The 15845-nt window shown below is 42.4% G+C and overlaps 3 protein-coding genes across 3 annotated transcripts; 2 read left to right on the forward strand and 1 right to left on the reverse strand.

Moving 5' to 3' along the window:
• The first annotated feature begins 1020 nt into the window (after nt 1–1020).
• On the forward strand, nt 1021–4622 carry LOC124067264 (cytohesin 1 interacting protein). Its single transcript, XM_046404486.1, has 8 exons — nt 1021–1629; nt 1956–2005; nt 2188–2242; nt 2423–2525; nt 2725–2818; nt 2945–3011; nt 3185–3251; nt 3475–4622. Exons 1-8 carry the CDS (start codon nt 1462–1464, stop codon nt 3912–3914), a joined length of 1044 nt encoding a protein of 347 aa, XP_046260442.1. The 5' UTR covers nt 1021–1461; the 3' UTR covers nt 3915–4622.
• A 1127-nt stretch (nt 4623–5749) lies between these two features.
• On the forward strand, nt 5750–7707 carry LOC124067345 (ermin-like). The gene is made up of 2 exons (XM_046404633.1): nt 5750–6741; nt 6831–7707. Exons 1-2 carry the CDS (start codon nt 6159–6161, stop codon nt 7226–7228), a joined length of 981 nt encoding a protein of 326 aa, XP_046260589.1. The 5' UTR covers nt 5750–6158; the 3' UTR covers nt 7229–7707.
• An 8-nt stretch (nt 7708–7715) lies between these two features.
• Nucleotides 7716–15168, reverse strand: LOC124067344 (polypeptide N-acetylgalactosaminyltransferase 5). Its single transcript, XM_046404632.1, has 10 exons — nt 13536–15168; nt 13292–13458; nt 12862–12981; nt 10765–10900; nt 10533–10652; nt 10331–10448; nt 9904–10233; nt 9396–9476; nt 8874–9026; nt 7716–8670 (listed from the first exon to the last, which is right to left on the reverse strand). Exons 1-10 carry the CDS (start codon nt 14666–14668, stop codon nt 8530–8532), a joined length of 2499 nt encoding a protein of 832 aa, XP_046260588.1. The 5' UTR covers nt 14669–15168; the 3' UTR covers nt 7716–8529.
• Nucleotides 15169–15845: the final 677 nt, after the last annotated feature.

Here is a 15845-nt window from a genome sequence, read left to right on the forward strand (position 1 = left end):
ACTTCTATAACTATATACTAACTTTTTAGCTATTTTAACTATATTTGCACTCTTTTCATGTGTGTCTTTAAACAACACTCTCATCTCTCTGTGTACACTGAAACAGGTATGAAACAGAAAGAAAGTTTTTTTTTTTACTAAAATGAGTGTAATTTTGGAAAATAGACATTTGATCTGCTTAGAAAAGCCTGCTGCAGCCTCATATTAGCTTCAGCTGGACTTTAGAAAGCATCTGGACACAAAACAAGACAGTCAGTATAGGCAGAAGGAATTATTACATCAGCCAATAACTGTTCAGCATACATTACATACATTTGAGTATTCTTTTAAGATATATATAAAAAAACAAACTCTGAAATTATCCTTTAAAACTCATTCGGTTCCACTATTTCTCATGTTTTACAGAATCCAGTGCTTTTCTGTTTCTCACTTCTACCAAGCAGCAGTACCTGCTGCCAGTGTAGAGAACAAACCAAATGCTCCTGTGTACTTACAGTGATCGGAAAGGGAATTTGCAATGTCCTGGTGGAATGGGATATCTGTGTTCCAGACGGTCTCGTGGTCGGTTGGCCAACAGTGCTGCTGAGGGTCAGTAGGGCAGAGGGGACTGGGACTGTGAGGCAATCTGCTGGTTGAGGAATATTTCATCTGGGTTGTATACAGTAATGAGACTTAAAGTGAAATAATTTCTTTGGTGATTTTCTGCTCACCAAAGAAAGGCGGCTTTTGTACGCGGTGAAAGATGATATTGTTTTCCTGCAGAGTAAACAGTGCACGCTTTGAAGGCATGGGTGTGGTAGTGCACTGTGGTTCACTTTTCTTCTTCCCATCAGCCTGACTGCCAGAATGTGTGTGCATATGTGTGTGATATTCATTTTGAAGCAAACCATGTCTGATACCTTCTGCCCAGTGACCCATGCTGTCTGTTCAGAGAGCGACACTGGCCCCAAGCTAAATCAGCCTTTTGTCTGCCCTCATAAGACAAGTCTCCCTGCTTGGCAGAACACAGGACTCGGCTCAGACCGAAGCTTAGCCCATTGAGAAACTGAGAGTGAGAGAGGCTGGAAGCAGGTGCTGGTGGAGGCGTGAGGTGGCAGTTTCTCATGCATTGCTGATTTCTGACAGACCAGAAATCGAATTGCTAAGACTGCAAAAAGGGAAAGGGACTGTTTGAAGGGGGATATTGAGAAGAACAAAAAAAAAAGCTTGTACGACCTCCTTCCTTTGCTTTTCAAAAGACCAGCTCTTCTCAAGAAAGAGAAAAAAGAAGAACAGACGTGAAAAGACGTGAACAGGAAATTAGGTATCCAAGGCTACAGATGCAGGTCTACCACAGCCGTCACGTGACGTGAATTTCCGCTTTCACACATTTTACTTTTGGCTGCACAGCAGGGCAGGACCACACACTCGCTGAAGGGCTGCTGCAGCAAGACATGATGGTGCTTTGAGGACTACTCTACCATGCAGTCCACCATGAATTTCAATGGACTTCAACGCCAGGGCAGTCAAGAGAATTACATTCTGGATAATACTCTGAAGAAGAAATGTTCCCTGTGGTACAGGCGCTCACTGAGGGGACACAATGATCGCCACCGGCAGAACTCGGGCTCTCTGACCAGAGTGCACAAGGTGAGACAATAAGCCAGGTGTAATGTATACAGTAGCTGGAACGTGGAGTGTAAACACACACACTTCTGCAACTGAAATCGATGACTGACATATGAGGTTCAAGCTCAGGTTTTTCTTGCACACTTTTATAATGAGGTACAATTCAGTGATTTCCCACAAATACAGCAGCTCCCTGCAACTGGTCAAAAGCCTTTTAACAATTTTAATCCTTGGAGTTATGTAACGCTATAGGATCAGCATGTTCTCCCATAGTTTACTGATAGGTTTAAAACTTAAGTCCATTATGTTGTTTTAAAGAGAGGAATTCTGCATTTCTCCATTCACAGCCCAAACAAAGCGACTCTGGCTCCCTGGTTAATTACTCTGATCCACAAAGGTAAGTACATCAAATCTGACATGCAATTTCTCATTCACTTGAAGTTTTCCCCTTTAGTCTTACCGCATGCAAAATAGTATACAATGTACTTTTCCTGTTGCAAAATAGCATGCAAAAGATGTTTTTTCAGCTTAAGTACATAAAGAGCAGTTCCTAAAGTATTTATTTTATTTTTTGTGCAGAATCACAATTGTACTGGAAAAGCAAGACAATGAAACATTTGGCTTTGAAATTCAGGTAAGAGTTATCACATCACTTTATACTCACTCACATCTATAACTGTTATGCTTTTAAATCTTTAACTTTATAGTTAATTTTTTTTGTCTAATTCATGCTTACAAAGATTTTCTTTTTTTTTAAATAAAGCAAACAAAGGTGATTTAGCAGCGTTGCTGACAAACTCGTATCTTGTTGCAGACTTATGGCCTGCAGCTGAAGAACAGCTCTGCGGTGGAGATGTGCACGTTTGTGAGTAAGGTGCAGGAGGACAGCGCTGCTGAAAGCGCTGGCCTGACCGCAGGTGAGCCACGAACATCCTCCATTCAGGCCCTGCACACACACACTCACACAAAACCGTCAGCCCTTATTATACCTCTCTGGTGAGCACTGACAGATGTAACACTTACCACACATGAACGTCCACCCACACACACACAGGAAGCCATGTTGTCTTCTCATAACTGATGACCTTATGTTGTTGCCTGCTCGTTTTGTTGCAGGAGACATTATTGTCACCATCAATGGGGTCAGCATCGAAGGATCATCTCATCAGCACATACTTGATCTGATAAGAGAATCAACCAACAGTTTAAAGTGAGTGACAGAAACAACAACATCCCAGAATAAGGATAAACAGAGAAAACAGAGAAAAAAAAACAAACACTACAGGAACAAAGTTTTCTGGACGAGGTGTAATTCTGTGTTACGATGTGATTGCAGGATGGAGACTGTATGCGGGAATGTAGTGAAGCAGATAGAGCTGAAGAAGAGGATGAACCTGCTGAAGGTGCGTTGTTGACATGTTGCTTCACGCTTGTATTAATCCACATACAAATGACTGCCGCTACACAACACAAACCTGCACTGGCAATACTAAATTTTGGGGTTTATAGGCAAATGATCTAAATACATTAAACTAATAACTTGAAGTAAAAATACATTTTTTTTTTGCCTCTACAGCAATCACTACACGAGAAACTGATGGAGCTGCAAGCACTTACAGTACAGGAAAGACGTCTGCTGCGAGGTGAGACGGTTTGCTCAGCTGTCAAACCACAGCACTTCCTTTCTCACAGCCCTTGTCCTCTTTCTGAAGCTGCGCCTGATGTTTCTGATGTGAATTGAACTCCATATAAATTAAATGAAGGAGTTCCCCTGAGAAATGAACAAAGAAGCTGCTGACGAACTTCCTGCTGCCAACATCTCGGCAGGTGCAACTTTTACTGACAGCCACTTTGTTATGTTTTCAGGTAACTTGAACAACAGCAGCCTTCACCTCTCAATGGACTGTTCGGACATCCTGAGCTCCCCCACGGGCCGCTGTGGTCGCCGTTTTTCAAGTGACAGTAGCTACAGGAGCGTGATGACTGATGACAGTGACCAGACCAGTGTGTTTGGGGATCTGAGCTCTCCCAGCCCCCTCAGTGCAGCCAGCACCAAAGACGATGGCTGCTTTTTCTCCAGAGATTTTCCATCACAGGACAGCAGCAATCATCACCGAGCCCTCTGCCGCTCCAGCAGCTCCAGTTTGGTCAGCAGCAGCAGCTCCCTCTCACCTTCCTGGGAGGAAACAAGGATCTCCTCCTTGTTTGGTACCCTGCCCCGCAAAAGCAGGAGAGGCAGCGTTCGCAAACACATCTTCAAGTTAATTCCCGGGCTGCAGCGATCAGTTGAGGAGGAGGAGATGTGAACAAACTATCAGTGAAATAGACACTGTGAATGAAGATGAAGCGCTTCACCTCTCTGTAAGGACTGGATTAACCCTTTAAAAATAAAAAACCACACAGACAGGGATGACGGACAATGTGGCTCTTGGCATTTGTCAAAGACTTTAAGATGAGTCTGTTGGGCTTACACTTGTGGTGGCACAAAAGCATTATGAAAATGTAAAAAGTTCCTTCTCTGAACAAGTGCTTGAATTAATGTACATACAAGATAGTAATGTATGAATGTGATCAGCATTAATCATATCAGTCTGAACTGCAGTAGCTCACGTTGCACCTTGCATTCTAAAAATGAGACCATTGTGACATAAAATACACAATAACCACTCATGTTTAAATGATATTTCTGTCATGTTTAGGTGCTTAAAACCAAAATCCAGGCTCTCCTGTGTATAGACGGCTGCTCAGTTCAAAACAGGATGTGGGTTAGAAGAGGTACTACTGAACTGTTTTCATTTCCAAAATTATTTTCAGGCGGTATACAAGTCACTTTCGTTGTTGGTTCCGAAACGCGGAACAGGTTTCTTATAAGTCTGAACGAAAGTTTATTTTCAGTGGCGAGAAAATAAAACTTTTTAAAGAATGTGTGAATTTTTTGTTTTTGTATCAAGTCAAGATAAAGTGTATGCAAAAAACTGAAAAAAAAAAAAAATAAACTTGCAAAGTCTCACCCACAAGTGTTTTTGTGCAAGTTCATTCTAAAGCTAAACCACTTGAACAGGAAAGGTGTGTCTTTTTACATACTGAGCTACACTGAAGAGTTCTGTTGATGATGCAGCTTTTTGTAATACACATAATTTACAGATAGAGAAAAACAAATATTGTTCTGAGGGATGCAGTGAACATTTGGCAGAAATCTAGCTGTAAAACCTGTGAACAGAAACCCCACACATTTCCTGTAATAAGTCTCACTTCTCTGGTTTCCTGCTGCTGACACAACAGTGAGGGCACAGAGACACAGACAGACAGACACTCTGGTCCATTAACACATTATGATAAACTGAAGCATTTCCTGCACTTGATGATTACTATTCACAAAAATGATGACAGTGACACACTTAATTTTGAAAAGCAAAACCAAATAAGAGGTCATTCATGAAGATGAAAATGAAATTATTCAATGGGCTTATATACAGCATGTCTCTCTCTCTCGCTCTTTAGATACAAAACAAGCTTGTGTTTCATGCTGAACTCTTCAGTAAAAAGACAGTATAAAAACACTCAATTACTAAATGCAAAATGTACTTAAATTATGCTATGTACTAAAGCTGGTTTTAATTATTTTAGACACGGTTGGATAGTTTCATCCAACCCAGAGGTCCGAGAGCTCCAAAGGGTCACGAGTTAGGAGGTGTGAGGAAGGTTCCTTTGGCCTTTCTCTAATCTCTTTTTTTTTTTTTTTTTTGTGAAATTGTGGAGAGCTTCAAACTTCTCTTCGGTCATGTAAATTAAACTATTTGAGAAGTTTAGAGGAGAAACGTTTGACAAACAGCTCACAGAGATCTGATAATCTAGTAGGTCATCATCGATAATGATGAAATAAAGGAATGAGTTAAGTAAAAAGCACAATATTTCTCTATAAAATACAGTAGAGTAGAAGCTTTAAGTAGCATAAATTTGACAAAATAATTGCCTAAAAATTGCATAGTACAGCACTTGAGTAAAGGTATTTGGTTACTTTCCTCTACTGTGTGCTTTTGACACAGTGTAAGTTTTCCTCATGTTATATCAGGTGCCTTACGTAAGAAGTAAAAAGGTCTTTCTGTTCACTTAAAACTCAAGCCATAACAAGGCTTAGCTTCTGCACATGAGAAAACACTGCAAAGAAAACCTATAGGAGAATGTTAATCCAGCCTCTCAGTGCTGCAGAATGGCGATGGTCACCCAGCAGAGATTATTGAAGAATTGAGTACAATCACTTTATGTGCAGAAGCCAGAGTCACAAAGAGTCTTTGTTGGGACCACAACAAAACCCTGTTCTTCTGCGATTCCACGCGTACACAGGATGACGTGGTACGACAGAGCACGCTGGAGAGGAGGGATTCTTTCTTCACTCTCTGACAATATAGGATGAAAGCAAGCGTTTTGGTAACATACCTGGCACGCTGGAACAGACGATTTGACAATGCTGAGTCTGAGGCTTCTTGATTCAACAAATTATCTCCAGAAAAACAGCTAAGAGCTTTGGAGCTTGGATATTTTCAATATACATGAAAGAGAAACAGACAGAGATGGAGATGCAGAGGAGCACAGTGCCTCCAAAGGCCCCGAGACTCACAGCAGAAGAAGAAGTACTGGCGTCACAGGTGCTGGAGATAATTGGTGGGATCACTCTGGAGGCCCTCCGCACGCTGGAGGAACCTGAAGAGAGAGACGTGTGGTCAGCGGAGGAGGGAGAAGACTCTGTGTTCTACAGTGATGAGGACCAAGCTCAGGCAAACACATCTTGTGATTCTGGCGCCGGCGGGTACGAGCTTAATGTCAAAAGCGCGGCAGCTGATGAATCGATACTGCAGGAGGAGGACGATCCAGGGGAAGAGTCCTTCAAAGAAAATTCAGAGAGGAAGAAGGAAGTGACCCAGCAGGTCCTTCTGAGTGAACAAGGAGAGGAACGGCAAGAGCTCCAGACACCAAAGAGTGAACCTATGGATCAGTCAGGTGCAGCAGATTCAGGAACACGGCCTAGTCAAACTCCAGAGAGGTCTGAGAACACCTGTGGAGAATCTCTGCAATTAAACAGCACAAGGACTGATGTGCAACCACAGCCTGGGAAAACTGTATCAACAGAAAAAGGTAAGAGGAGTTCAGCATTGTGTCTGAGAGGCAGGCTTTGGTAGGCAGAATGCAAAACAGACGATTCCCTTTATTTTTTTCCTTTTCAGCAAATCTACCAGCAAATGAGGAAGAAGTGGTGCTGGAACCACAGGGACCAAGCCTTCGGCCCTCTGATATACCTGATGAAGAGAGCAGGACAAGGCTGAATGAGGAGGCAGAGGTCCCAGAGCAGACGTCTGGCGCTGAACTCCACAAGTCAGGTGACAGGCACACTCAGGTGGACTGTGAGCCAGAGCAGGACCACAACATCCACGCTCCTGCAGGGTTTCATCAAAACCTGAGTCCAGGCTACTCCACTCTGCCTCTGCCAAAGAAATCCATTGACCAGAAATCCTTCAACCACCTCACTTCCTCCAAATACAGCACCGTGTCCTACCGCAAGATCCGCAGAGGCAACACCCGCCAGAAGATAGACAAGTTCGAGTACATGATTACGAATTTGTAAGACGTTTTTCAGGCAAATAAAAGCTAAAAGACACAATCCATTAAAAATAAGAATTAAGAGGAAACTGGTCTATGCCATGTGGGTACACAGTTTACATAATTATGTTGTTAAATTCTACTTGTACATCTCTGAATTTCTGATGTAACCCTCAACGTCACACAAATCTCACAAACAAGGTTTCTATTTGTGTCTGTTGGTTAGTGCAGTTGGTTTATGTTTTTCATGTGACGGTTTAAGGAAGAAAACATGTTGTTATGTAAGGCAGGTATTTGAACGACAGATTAAATTAATAAGAAGCTCGGGGCTTTATAATCCTACTAAGTAAGATGTCGTTTGGTATTAGAGCTTCAGTATGTTAACTTCTGAAATGAGCCTGAGTAGTTATTATGGCCAGAATTTTCAAATGATTAACTAAACATGCATACCTACATGTCCTAATGGCTAGTAGAGAAGACATAAATAAAAAGAGATGCATACTGTTCAAATCTTCATCATTTTTTTTTAATATTTCTTCATTTTTTAAAAAAAGCACTTTCTTTAATATTTGGTTAAAAGGTTTGCTGACCATCATGAAATCACAGCACAGGTTTATTGGGTGTTTTGAAGCAACACTTCCCTCTAGTGACAAAAAGAAATTCATACGAGTTTTCACCACAAGCACAAGGCTGACATAATGAATCATTGAAAACCACAGAAGCAGCTGTTTCACCCTTAGTGTCTCATCAAACACGAAGACATCTAGAAAAGATGTCTTACTGAAAATACGTGGTGTGTTTCACACAAATGGATAAATCCTAAATTACATGCAATTAAACTCTTGGTGTCCCGGCAGAGCAAACACACACAGAAAAAAAAAACCCCGAAAACAAACACTTTTTACATTTCAAATCGAAGAGGCACTGTTTAGATTTTTTTTTTTGTTTTATCTTTGGCAGTGAAATGATATGTTGTGTTCAAGAACATATCAGATGGAGTGTTCCTCTGCCTGAAGCCAGAGGATCTTTTCTTAAACTGTAGTCCAAATCTTCACAAAAAAAAGACAGACGATTTGTTTCTTCCTCTCACACGCGGCGTTCAAATTCACCGTCAGTCCACGCTGACACAATAGAAAGACATTTGAAACATTGCACATACCCACACCCTCTCCTTTACACCACACGTATCACTGCAAACAAAAGCGCTTCCCACCTCCTCTGGACAGCCGTGTGCTGAGGCAGGACCACTGACTGCACTGCAGTGTGGGACCATTCAGTGTCCCCGTTGTGCCCCTTCTGACACTCATAAAACTCATTTCAGTCTCATCACTGAGCGTGGTAGTGTGTGAACTGCCACTTCTGGAAGCTGTTGGTGGGTTCACATGGTTTGAGGTGAAGAGCGTCACCCTGAGGCCCCGCCTCCAGGCACATGTGGTGCGACACAAATTCTGCTATGAGGTGCTCCGCCTGCGCAAAGACAAAACAGGAAGCGTAATTAACAAACAAAGCTTTAGCCCCTCAACACTCCTTGATTCTACTGCAATCATTTTCGACACACATTTTTCACTCGTAGTGAATCAGGTCGACCCTGTTGTTTGCAGTGTGTCTTAAAAAGAACGAAACAACAAGGCAGCAGACAAAGCAAGCGACACACTCAAAAGTCAACCTACCAGAGCAGAGTTGGAGGATTTATGGAACCAGCGGAGTTCAGCCTTGGTGTTCTCACATAACTGTAAAGCAAAGCCGTTGCTTTTGCCTTGGGGAGCGACACATACGTCCTGCTGGCGAACATGTCTCATCCAGGTGTAATTAAAGTGCTGGCTCTGAATGCCAGAGGGACACAGAGAGGGAGGGGGGGGGGGGGGGGATGAGCAACAAGAAAGTGTAATTATGTTTCATGAAAACTGGAAGATTTGGAAGAATGGCTCAGTGGAGCTGCTCTGAATCCAAAAAGACCACATTTAGAAAGATCTCTTCTTGGACTCCACCCTTGTTTATCATGGCTTGGGTCCTGATCTTGGACTCAAACTGCAGTTTTCCTGATCTTGGTCTATGCCTAGATATTTTTGTTGTTAATTATATGGTGAGGAGAACAAAACTGCAAAATATGTGCATATTTTCCTAAGAATCGAGGATCATTCTCATGAGAAAACGTTTTTGCAATTCTGTTTGAGTAAAATAAAAACACCTACCTGCTTGCTGAGATCACATGTCTCGAACAACAGAGAGCCTTTCTGCAGACTGAGACATTTTCTTAAGCCACGATTAAAGATCTACAGGGATAAAATTAGACGACAAAAGTGTCAGAGGAGTGACACAGCAGCACTAAAAAACACTTGTTTACTCATTCACAGCTGTGCATGAAAATGTGCCTTGTTGCTGTTCTCACTTCCTTCAATGAATGCTGACAGAAATCTTTCATAGACAGCTACTCCTTGTTCCAAAAGGAGCACAATCAGTCTCTGTTTGGGTGGATTTAGTTAAAGGGTACCCAGCAGAGACAACAATGGCTTCATGAAGGTAAAGAATAACAAGCTTTCATCTTTTTATTGGTGGTGGTAGGTGGTATATATTCTGGTATATATATATATATATATATATATATATATATATATATATATATATATATATATATATATATATATATATATATATATATATATATATATATATATAAACAATATTTATTCATCTACATACCAGGCCCTCAGCTTTTACTAAGGGAGCATCCATATCGGGATACACATTCTCCAGGTACCACTTGAAGCTCTTGCATTTGAGCCGCTTCCTCAGCTCAATCTGTTCGGTGAGGTTGCCGATGTCAATGACCTTCTTGTCCAGCAGGTGGTGGTACCCGTGACCATAGAAAAGGTCCTTGTACTCATCCAGCCAGACCTCTGCCACCCTCGCCAGGTTGCGCTCCACTGTCTTCTGCCTGTCCTTGGGGAATTTGTAAGGATTCTGTCCTCGGAAGATGTGTCCCACTCGAGAGCAGGGGATGATCTCGATTTCCCCTCCGCACATCCAGATCTGTTCATATGGCAACATGTAGGATTCGGGTGAAGTTCTGGGGAGATCCCAAACGCTTACGGTTTGATTTCACGTTTGAATTATTTGAGTGATGTACCTTAAATGAAATCTCCATGTTCTCGCCGCCCCACACATCCAGGCCAGGATCATAGGCACCAAGCTCATAGAAGTATTTTCTGTCTATGGAGAAAAGGCCTCCAGCCATAACTGGACATCTGTAAGATAAAATGAAGAAATGGGCACGCAGCAGAGATACTGCAGCACTACAACATGATTAAGAAAACCGACTGTTTAGGCACCTGATGGGATCTGAGATGGTCATGTTATGCTTCTTAATGAACTCATCCGGTAATGTGCTCCAGCCAAACACCAAAGGCCATTTGAAAATACCTCTTTGGAAGTTGTCGACCAGCATATAACTGAGAAGAGAGAGCCAGAACAGAAACTCCAGCTTCAAATGACATATCCTAACTTTTTTCTGTTCTATCATGCCACGTGTGTGCCTTGTCAGTTATGGCAGTGTTGAGTCACCTCATGTCCTTGTCATTAATGACTTCAATAACTGGACAGGGCACCTTCTTGCGATCCTGATAGATTCTCTCCAACAGCGGCTCCAGCCAGCCCACGTTGCACTCAACATGGGAGTCAAGAAAGGTGAGCACCTCGCCTACATTAGAGGAGAGCAAACATCCTGTTGCAGTTAAACAAACAGCTGTGTTCTGCATTTTAACAGGGCGACCCTAATAAGATGGAAAAGTGAGCTCTTTGAAAGTAGATGATGATAACACAAGAGAGCAGGTGAGCAAGTCTGGATGGTTTGCACTGAAAAACAATGTGCAGTGATATGAAATCTCTGCAGAAAGTCTGGGAGCCTGTCTGTTATCTTGTAAATCCAAATTGCTTGATGAAACTACATTTGCACAACTGCACCAAGGAATCTGGGTTTTCAAGATACAGAGACTCAGTCACAGACTTTCTGCACTTTGTGCTCTATTAAGAATGCACTTATCTGTGCCATTTTGGGGTTTCAGAAACAGAGATGACTGTACCTGACATGAACACAGAGATTACACTGTTAATGTGTGCACTTTCACTGACCCAGAAAAGAGCAAAGGATATTCACCTGAAAATGTTTGTCTCTTTTGTTACTACAGAGTTTCAAGCCCACAGGCTGTTTTCTGCATTCAAGAGTCTGTTCTTATGGCCCCAATTTTAGTTGTTTTACAACTCAAGTATGAAGTTTTTCCAGCATGAGAGCTGAAACATGGTCTACAAATAGTTTGTCATGTTGATTAGTATGATACAATATTTTATTTAGCTATAAGCTTGTGCAGCAAGACACCCCGCATCTCAAACGGCCGGATAATAAAAGGAATAAACAACTCACCAGGAGTTGTCACATGATTAAAAGGACTGACCAGCACGTTATTTGTCCTAAAATACAACGCATCCGGAAAGTATTCAGATCGCTTTGCTTTTTGCACATTTTGTTGTCAGTCTCATTCCAAAATGGATTACATTCATTTTACCCTCAAAATTCTACACAAAACACCCAATATTGACAAAGGGAAGCAATTTTGCTTGGATCTTTTGCAAATTTATTAAAAATAAAAAAACAAAAATATAACATGTACATAAGTATCCACTCCTTGTGATCAATACTTTGTTGAAGCCCCTTTGGCAGCAATTACAGCCTCAAGTCTTTTTGAACAGAGCAGGTTGTCAGCAAGGATGTCTCTTTCCATTGCTGCAGTCATCTTTCCCTCAACCCTTACTAGTCTCTCAGTTCCTGCTGCTGCAAAACATCCCCACAGCATGATGCTACCACCACCATGCTTCACAGTAGGAATGGTATTGGCCAGGTGATGAGCAGTGCCTGGTTTCCTCCAGACATGATGCTTGTCACCTCCCTGACTGACTGAGGCCCTTCTACCCCGATCACTCAGTTTAATTGGTGCAGCCAGCTCTAAAAACAGTCCTGGCTGTTCTAAACTTCTGTGCTCTTTGGGACCTTTAATGCAGCAGAAATCTTTCTGTACCCTCCCCCTGATCTGTGCCTCGACCCAATCCTGTTTCTCGGTTTGTGCTCTTACATGTGCTGTCAACTGTGGGGCTTATATAGACTCCTGTGCGCCTTTCCAACTCATGCCCAATCAGCTGAATTTACCACAGGTGGACTCAAGTTGTAGAAACCTCTGAAGGATGATCAATGGAAACAGGATGCACCTGAGCTCAATTTTGAGTGTCAGGACAAAGGGTGTGAATACTTATGTACATGTTACTTTTTTTGTTTTTCATTTTTAATAAATTTGCAAAAAATTCAAGCAAACTTGTTTCGCTTTGTCATTATGGGGTATGAAATGAATGAATAATATTGAATAGCAAATGAATTTAATCCACTTTGGAATGAGACTGTAACATAACAAAATGTGGAAAAAGCAAAGCGGTGTGAATACTTTCCGGATGAGCTGTACAAGCACATACTTGTGTTCACAGTGTAACTTTTACAATTACAAACTTTGATTTGACACATTCATGTAACATATCCCCCTCAGCCACATTTCCATCACCTTCGCCCAAACATTTAAAACTTTTATCACAATAAGTGTTAATCAAAGCAGTGCTTACCTTTGGCTGCAGCGGCTCCAGCCAGCCGGGCTCTGATCAGCCCCTGCCGCTCCTTCAGACGAATGATTCGCACCTTGGGAAACTGGGACATGTACGTATCCAGCGGCTCCTTGAGATAGTCTGACAAAATATTATCTGTGAATTCACAACGCTGACAGCACTTAAACATTTAAACATACACAAACTACCAGAAACCAGGAATCCGATTTTCGCAAAAAACATCTAGTTTGAGAAATTACTGAACAAACTGCAAGAAATCATAAAGTCCGATGTCTACTTGACAGACTGTCATTATTAATACAGTGTGTATATGCAGTTTATAAACAAGGACGATGTCTGTAACGCTATCACTTTTTGGCACACTGTGCTGCAGACCAGTCGAAAGGCGTAACCTCTGATAATAAAAGCCATTTGAGGGTGACACTGTTACCTCTGGTGCTGAAATCATCCACCAAAATGATCTCTTTGAGGAGGTGTGGCGGGGACCTGTTGAGCACACTTCGTACAGAGCGCAGCAGCGTGGACCACACCTCATCCACAAAACAGAAGATGACGCTGGTGGAAGGCAAGTCATCGTGGACCAGACTCTGTGCACACCTGAATAACACAGCAGGTCAATTCAGCTCGCCGATCACAGCGGTTTGAGAGGTAAAAATATGCAGAGGACAACTCACATCTCCGGCCTGGTGTCTGGAATGGCACGGTCCACTGGGATCTGGTCGCTCAGGTAGACATTAAAATGCCCTTCGTCCCATCTCTTCCTCACCTCTGCATTTTCATTGCTGGCAACAATTACTGCCTGTCCAAACTGACCCACTGCATTGACATCTCTGGGAACCTGAGTCACATCTAGAGAAAGCACTTTGTGTACACCTGGATTTCTGACAGCAGTAGAGTTATCCTTGGAGTCCTCTCCTGTGCTGAGCTTGATTGTAGGTTTCGTGGTTCCCTTTGGCGCATTCAGATCACTCTTCGCGATCGCCTGAACACGTCTCTCCTCTGTTTTATTATTTACATCCTGGTTTGGAGTTTTAGATGTTGTTTTAACAGGGTGTGTCTCCTCAGCCTGACGTGGGCTCTCTTTTGTTCCGGTCTTGGTCTTGGGTCCATCCTTTGTTTTTTCATTTGCTTCTAAATCAGTTTTGTTCAAAGTGTTTTGTACAACTCCAGCTTCGATAAGACCCTTCTTTGATGCCGGTATAGGGGTGTGTTTGTTTTCCTGAACACCAGGTAACACTTGGGTTGTATTAGACACTACCACGGGTAACACCACTCTGTTAGAGCCATCTGATTCACCATGTTTCTCCACTTTTGTCCAGTTCAAATCCAAATTTACTGCTTTCTTCTTTGCAACCTGCTTTGGAGTGACATTTTGCGAGGCAGCACCTTCTTTATGCTCAGAAGGAACATATTTAGGATGCTTCGTCTTTGGAAGATTATCTCCTTGCTGCTCAGAGGAGTTCACCTTTTTATCCCCCAACATTTGGTCCTGTTTCTTGCCTCCCTGTCTGTACACTTGGGCTAGTCTGACGCCTGAATTGAGTGGTCCTTTCCCGGCATGTGTAACCGCCAGGTCCACCTTCTGAACAGGGTGTCTAAAGCCCCTGTTCATCAGCTGTGTCACCCTGGACTGCTGTTTGAAAACCTCCCTCTCTCTGATCACTCGCTCCTTCAACAGCTGACTGTTCACGTCGTTTATTGATATGCGGAGTGCAGCCATGTCAAACAGCAGCCAAATGACAGAGGCGATGAACACAAATGCGAGCACCCTCCCACTGCCCCTCAAGTATCTCCTAACCTTCATCATTCTCGGATTTGTTTTAAAAAGCTAAGCCACGGAAATATACAGAAAACGTCAAAGTATCATACTGCGTGGGTCACTCCTGAGTTGTAGGCAAAGTTTCCCTTTCTTCACGAGAAGTTAGCTGCCTGCGTGGCATGCTAACAAGTACTGCACGGAGCAGCAGCGGTAGTCGGTGTTGTCATTCATAAAATACAGCAGGGTTTGACACCCGCAGCTCTGCCAAAAGGTACAAAGGAATGTTACTTTCCCATACCGTACTGCTCCGGACATCTCCAACCGCCCGGGGACATTGCGTCTGTATTCGCTTAACTTCTTCGACACTAAAACAAACGCAACTAAACTTCACACAAACTCCGCTTGAATATCCACGCTGCAACTTTGACCGACAGACACAAGTTTTGTATGAGGACGTAGCAACCAACTTCCACCTTGTCAGTAAACTCTGATTGGACAGATTGACGGGAAAGTCTCGGCCTGCACGCGGATCTAACAGCAAGCTAGCCGGACACAGCGAGGACGGTACAGGAAGTTTAGTGTTTTGCCTCCAAAATAAAGCGTGCAAGATACAGTCGTTGAGAACAAGAAGTGGGTTATGCGTCAGCTATTGACAAAAGGTTAAAATGTCTTAGTTACTAGCTGATCTGAAGCGTTTAGATAATAAATAAAATAGCTCGTGAATTAAATTTGTGACAATGAATCAGCAAGTCAATAGGGAGAAGAAAGGTCTTATAGGCACCACAATAGGTAGTTCTTAAGATACTCATTTCCAATATCTGTTTCATGTCGTATCTTAAATCTGAGCATCGTAGTTTACATGTTTTAACGTTTAACAACGAACTACCAAAAGAACAATGGACATTGGTTCATCTTTGAGGGCAGTAAATTCTGATTGATCTAGCCTGTTGTCACGGATTTTATTGTGACTATCACTAGGAACTCACACCCAGATTTTTTTCTCATGAGAAAAAATATGTGAAACACAGTCTACTGCTTGTGTGGGCAGTGTAATACTGTAAAAGGTTCCCAAACAGGGATCTAAGGGGACCTTGTTTTACAGCGTCAAGCATTCAAGTATAGCACCACATTCTCTTTAATTCGCACTTTATTTTGTAGGTATATACCGGAAGCGATTTCCTAACTTGGTAGTTCCAAAAATTCCAACGTAAAAGTACAGCCACTA

This window comes from Scatophagus argus, chromosome 11 (genome assembly GCF_020382885.2).
Source record: "Scatophagus argus isolate fScaArg1 chromosome 11, fScaArg1.pri, whole genome shotgun sequence".
NCBI classification, from domain to species: domain Eukaryota; kingdom Metazoa; phylum Chordata; class Actinopteri; family Scatophagidae; genus Scatophagus; species Scatophagus argus.

What these genes read in the sequence shown, in the direction of transcription:
- LOC124067264 (XM_046404486.1), top strand. Translation starts at nt 1,462, where the DNA reads ATGCAGTCCACCATGAATTTCAATGGACTTCAACGCCAGGGCAGTCAA. An exon ending in CATTTGGCTTTGAAATTCAG is followed by an intron (nt 2,243 to 2,422) that starts GTAAGAGTTATC and finishes ATCTTGTTGCAG; the next exon opens with ACTTATGGCCTGCAGCTGAA. An exon ending in GAATCAACCAACAGTTTAAA is followed by an intron (nt 2,819 to 2,944) that starts GTGAGTGACAGA and finishes ATGTGATTGCAG; the next exon opens with GATGGAGACTGTATGCGGGA.
- LOC124067345 (XM_046404633.1), top strand. Translation starts at nt 6,159, where the DNA reads ATGAAAGAGAAACAGACAGAGATGGAGATGCAGAGGAGCACAGTGCCT. An exon ending in AACTGTATCAACAGAAAAAG is followed by an intron (nt 6,742 to 6,830) that starts GTAAGAGGAGTT and finishes TTTCCTTTTCAG; the next exon opens with CAAATCTACCAGCAAATGAG.
- LOC124067344 (XM_046404632.1), bottom strand. Translation starts at nt 14,668, where the DNA reads ATGATGAAGGTTAGGAGATACTTGAGGGGCAGTGGGAGGGTGCTCGCA. An exon ending in GGATGATTTCAGCACCAGAG is followed by an intron (nt 12,982 to 13,291) that starts GTAACAGTGTCA and finishes ATATTTTGTCAG; the next exon opens with ACTATCTCAAGGAGCCGCTG. An exon ending in AATCCTCCAACTCTGCTCTG is followed by an intron (nt 8,671 to 8,873) that starts GTAGGTTGACTT and finishes GTCTTTGCGCAG; the next exon opens with GCGGAGCACCTCATAGCAGA.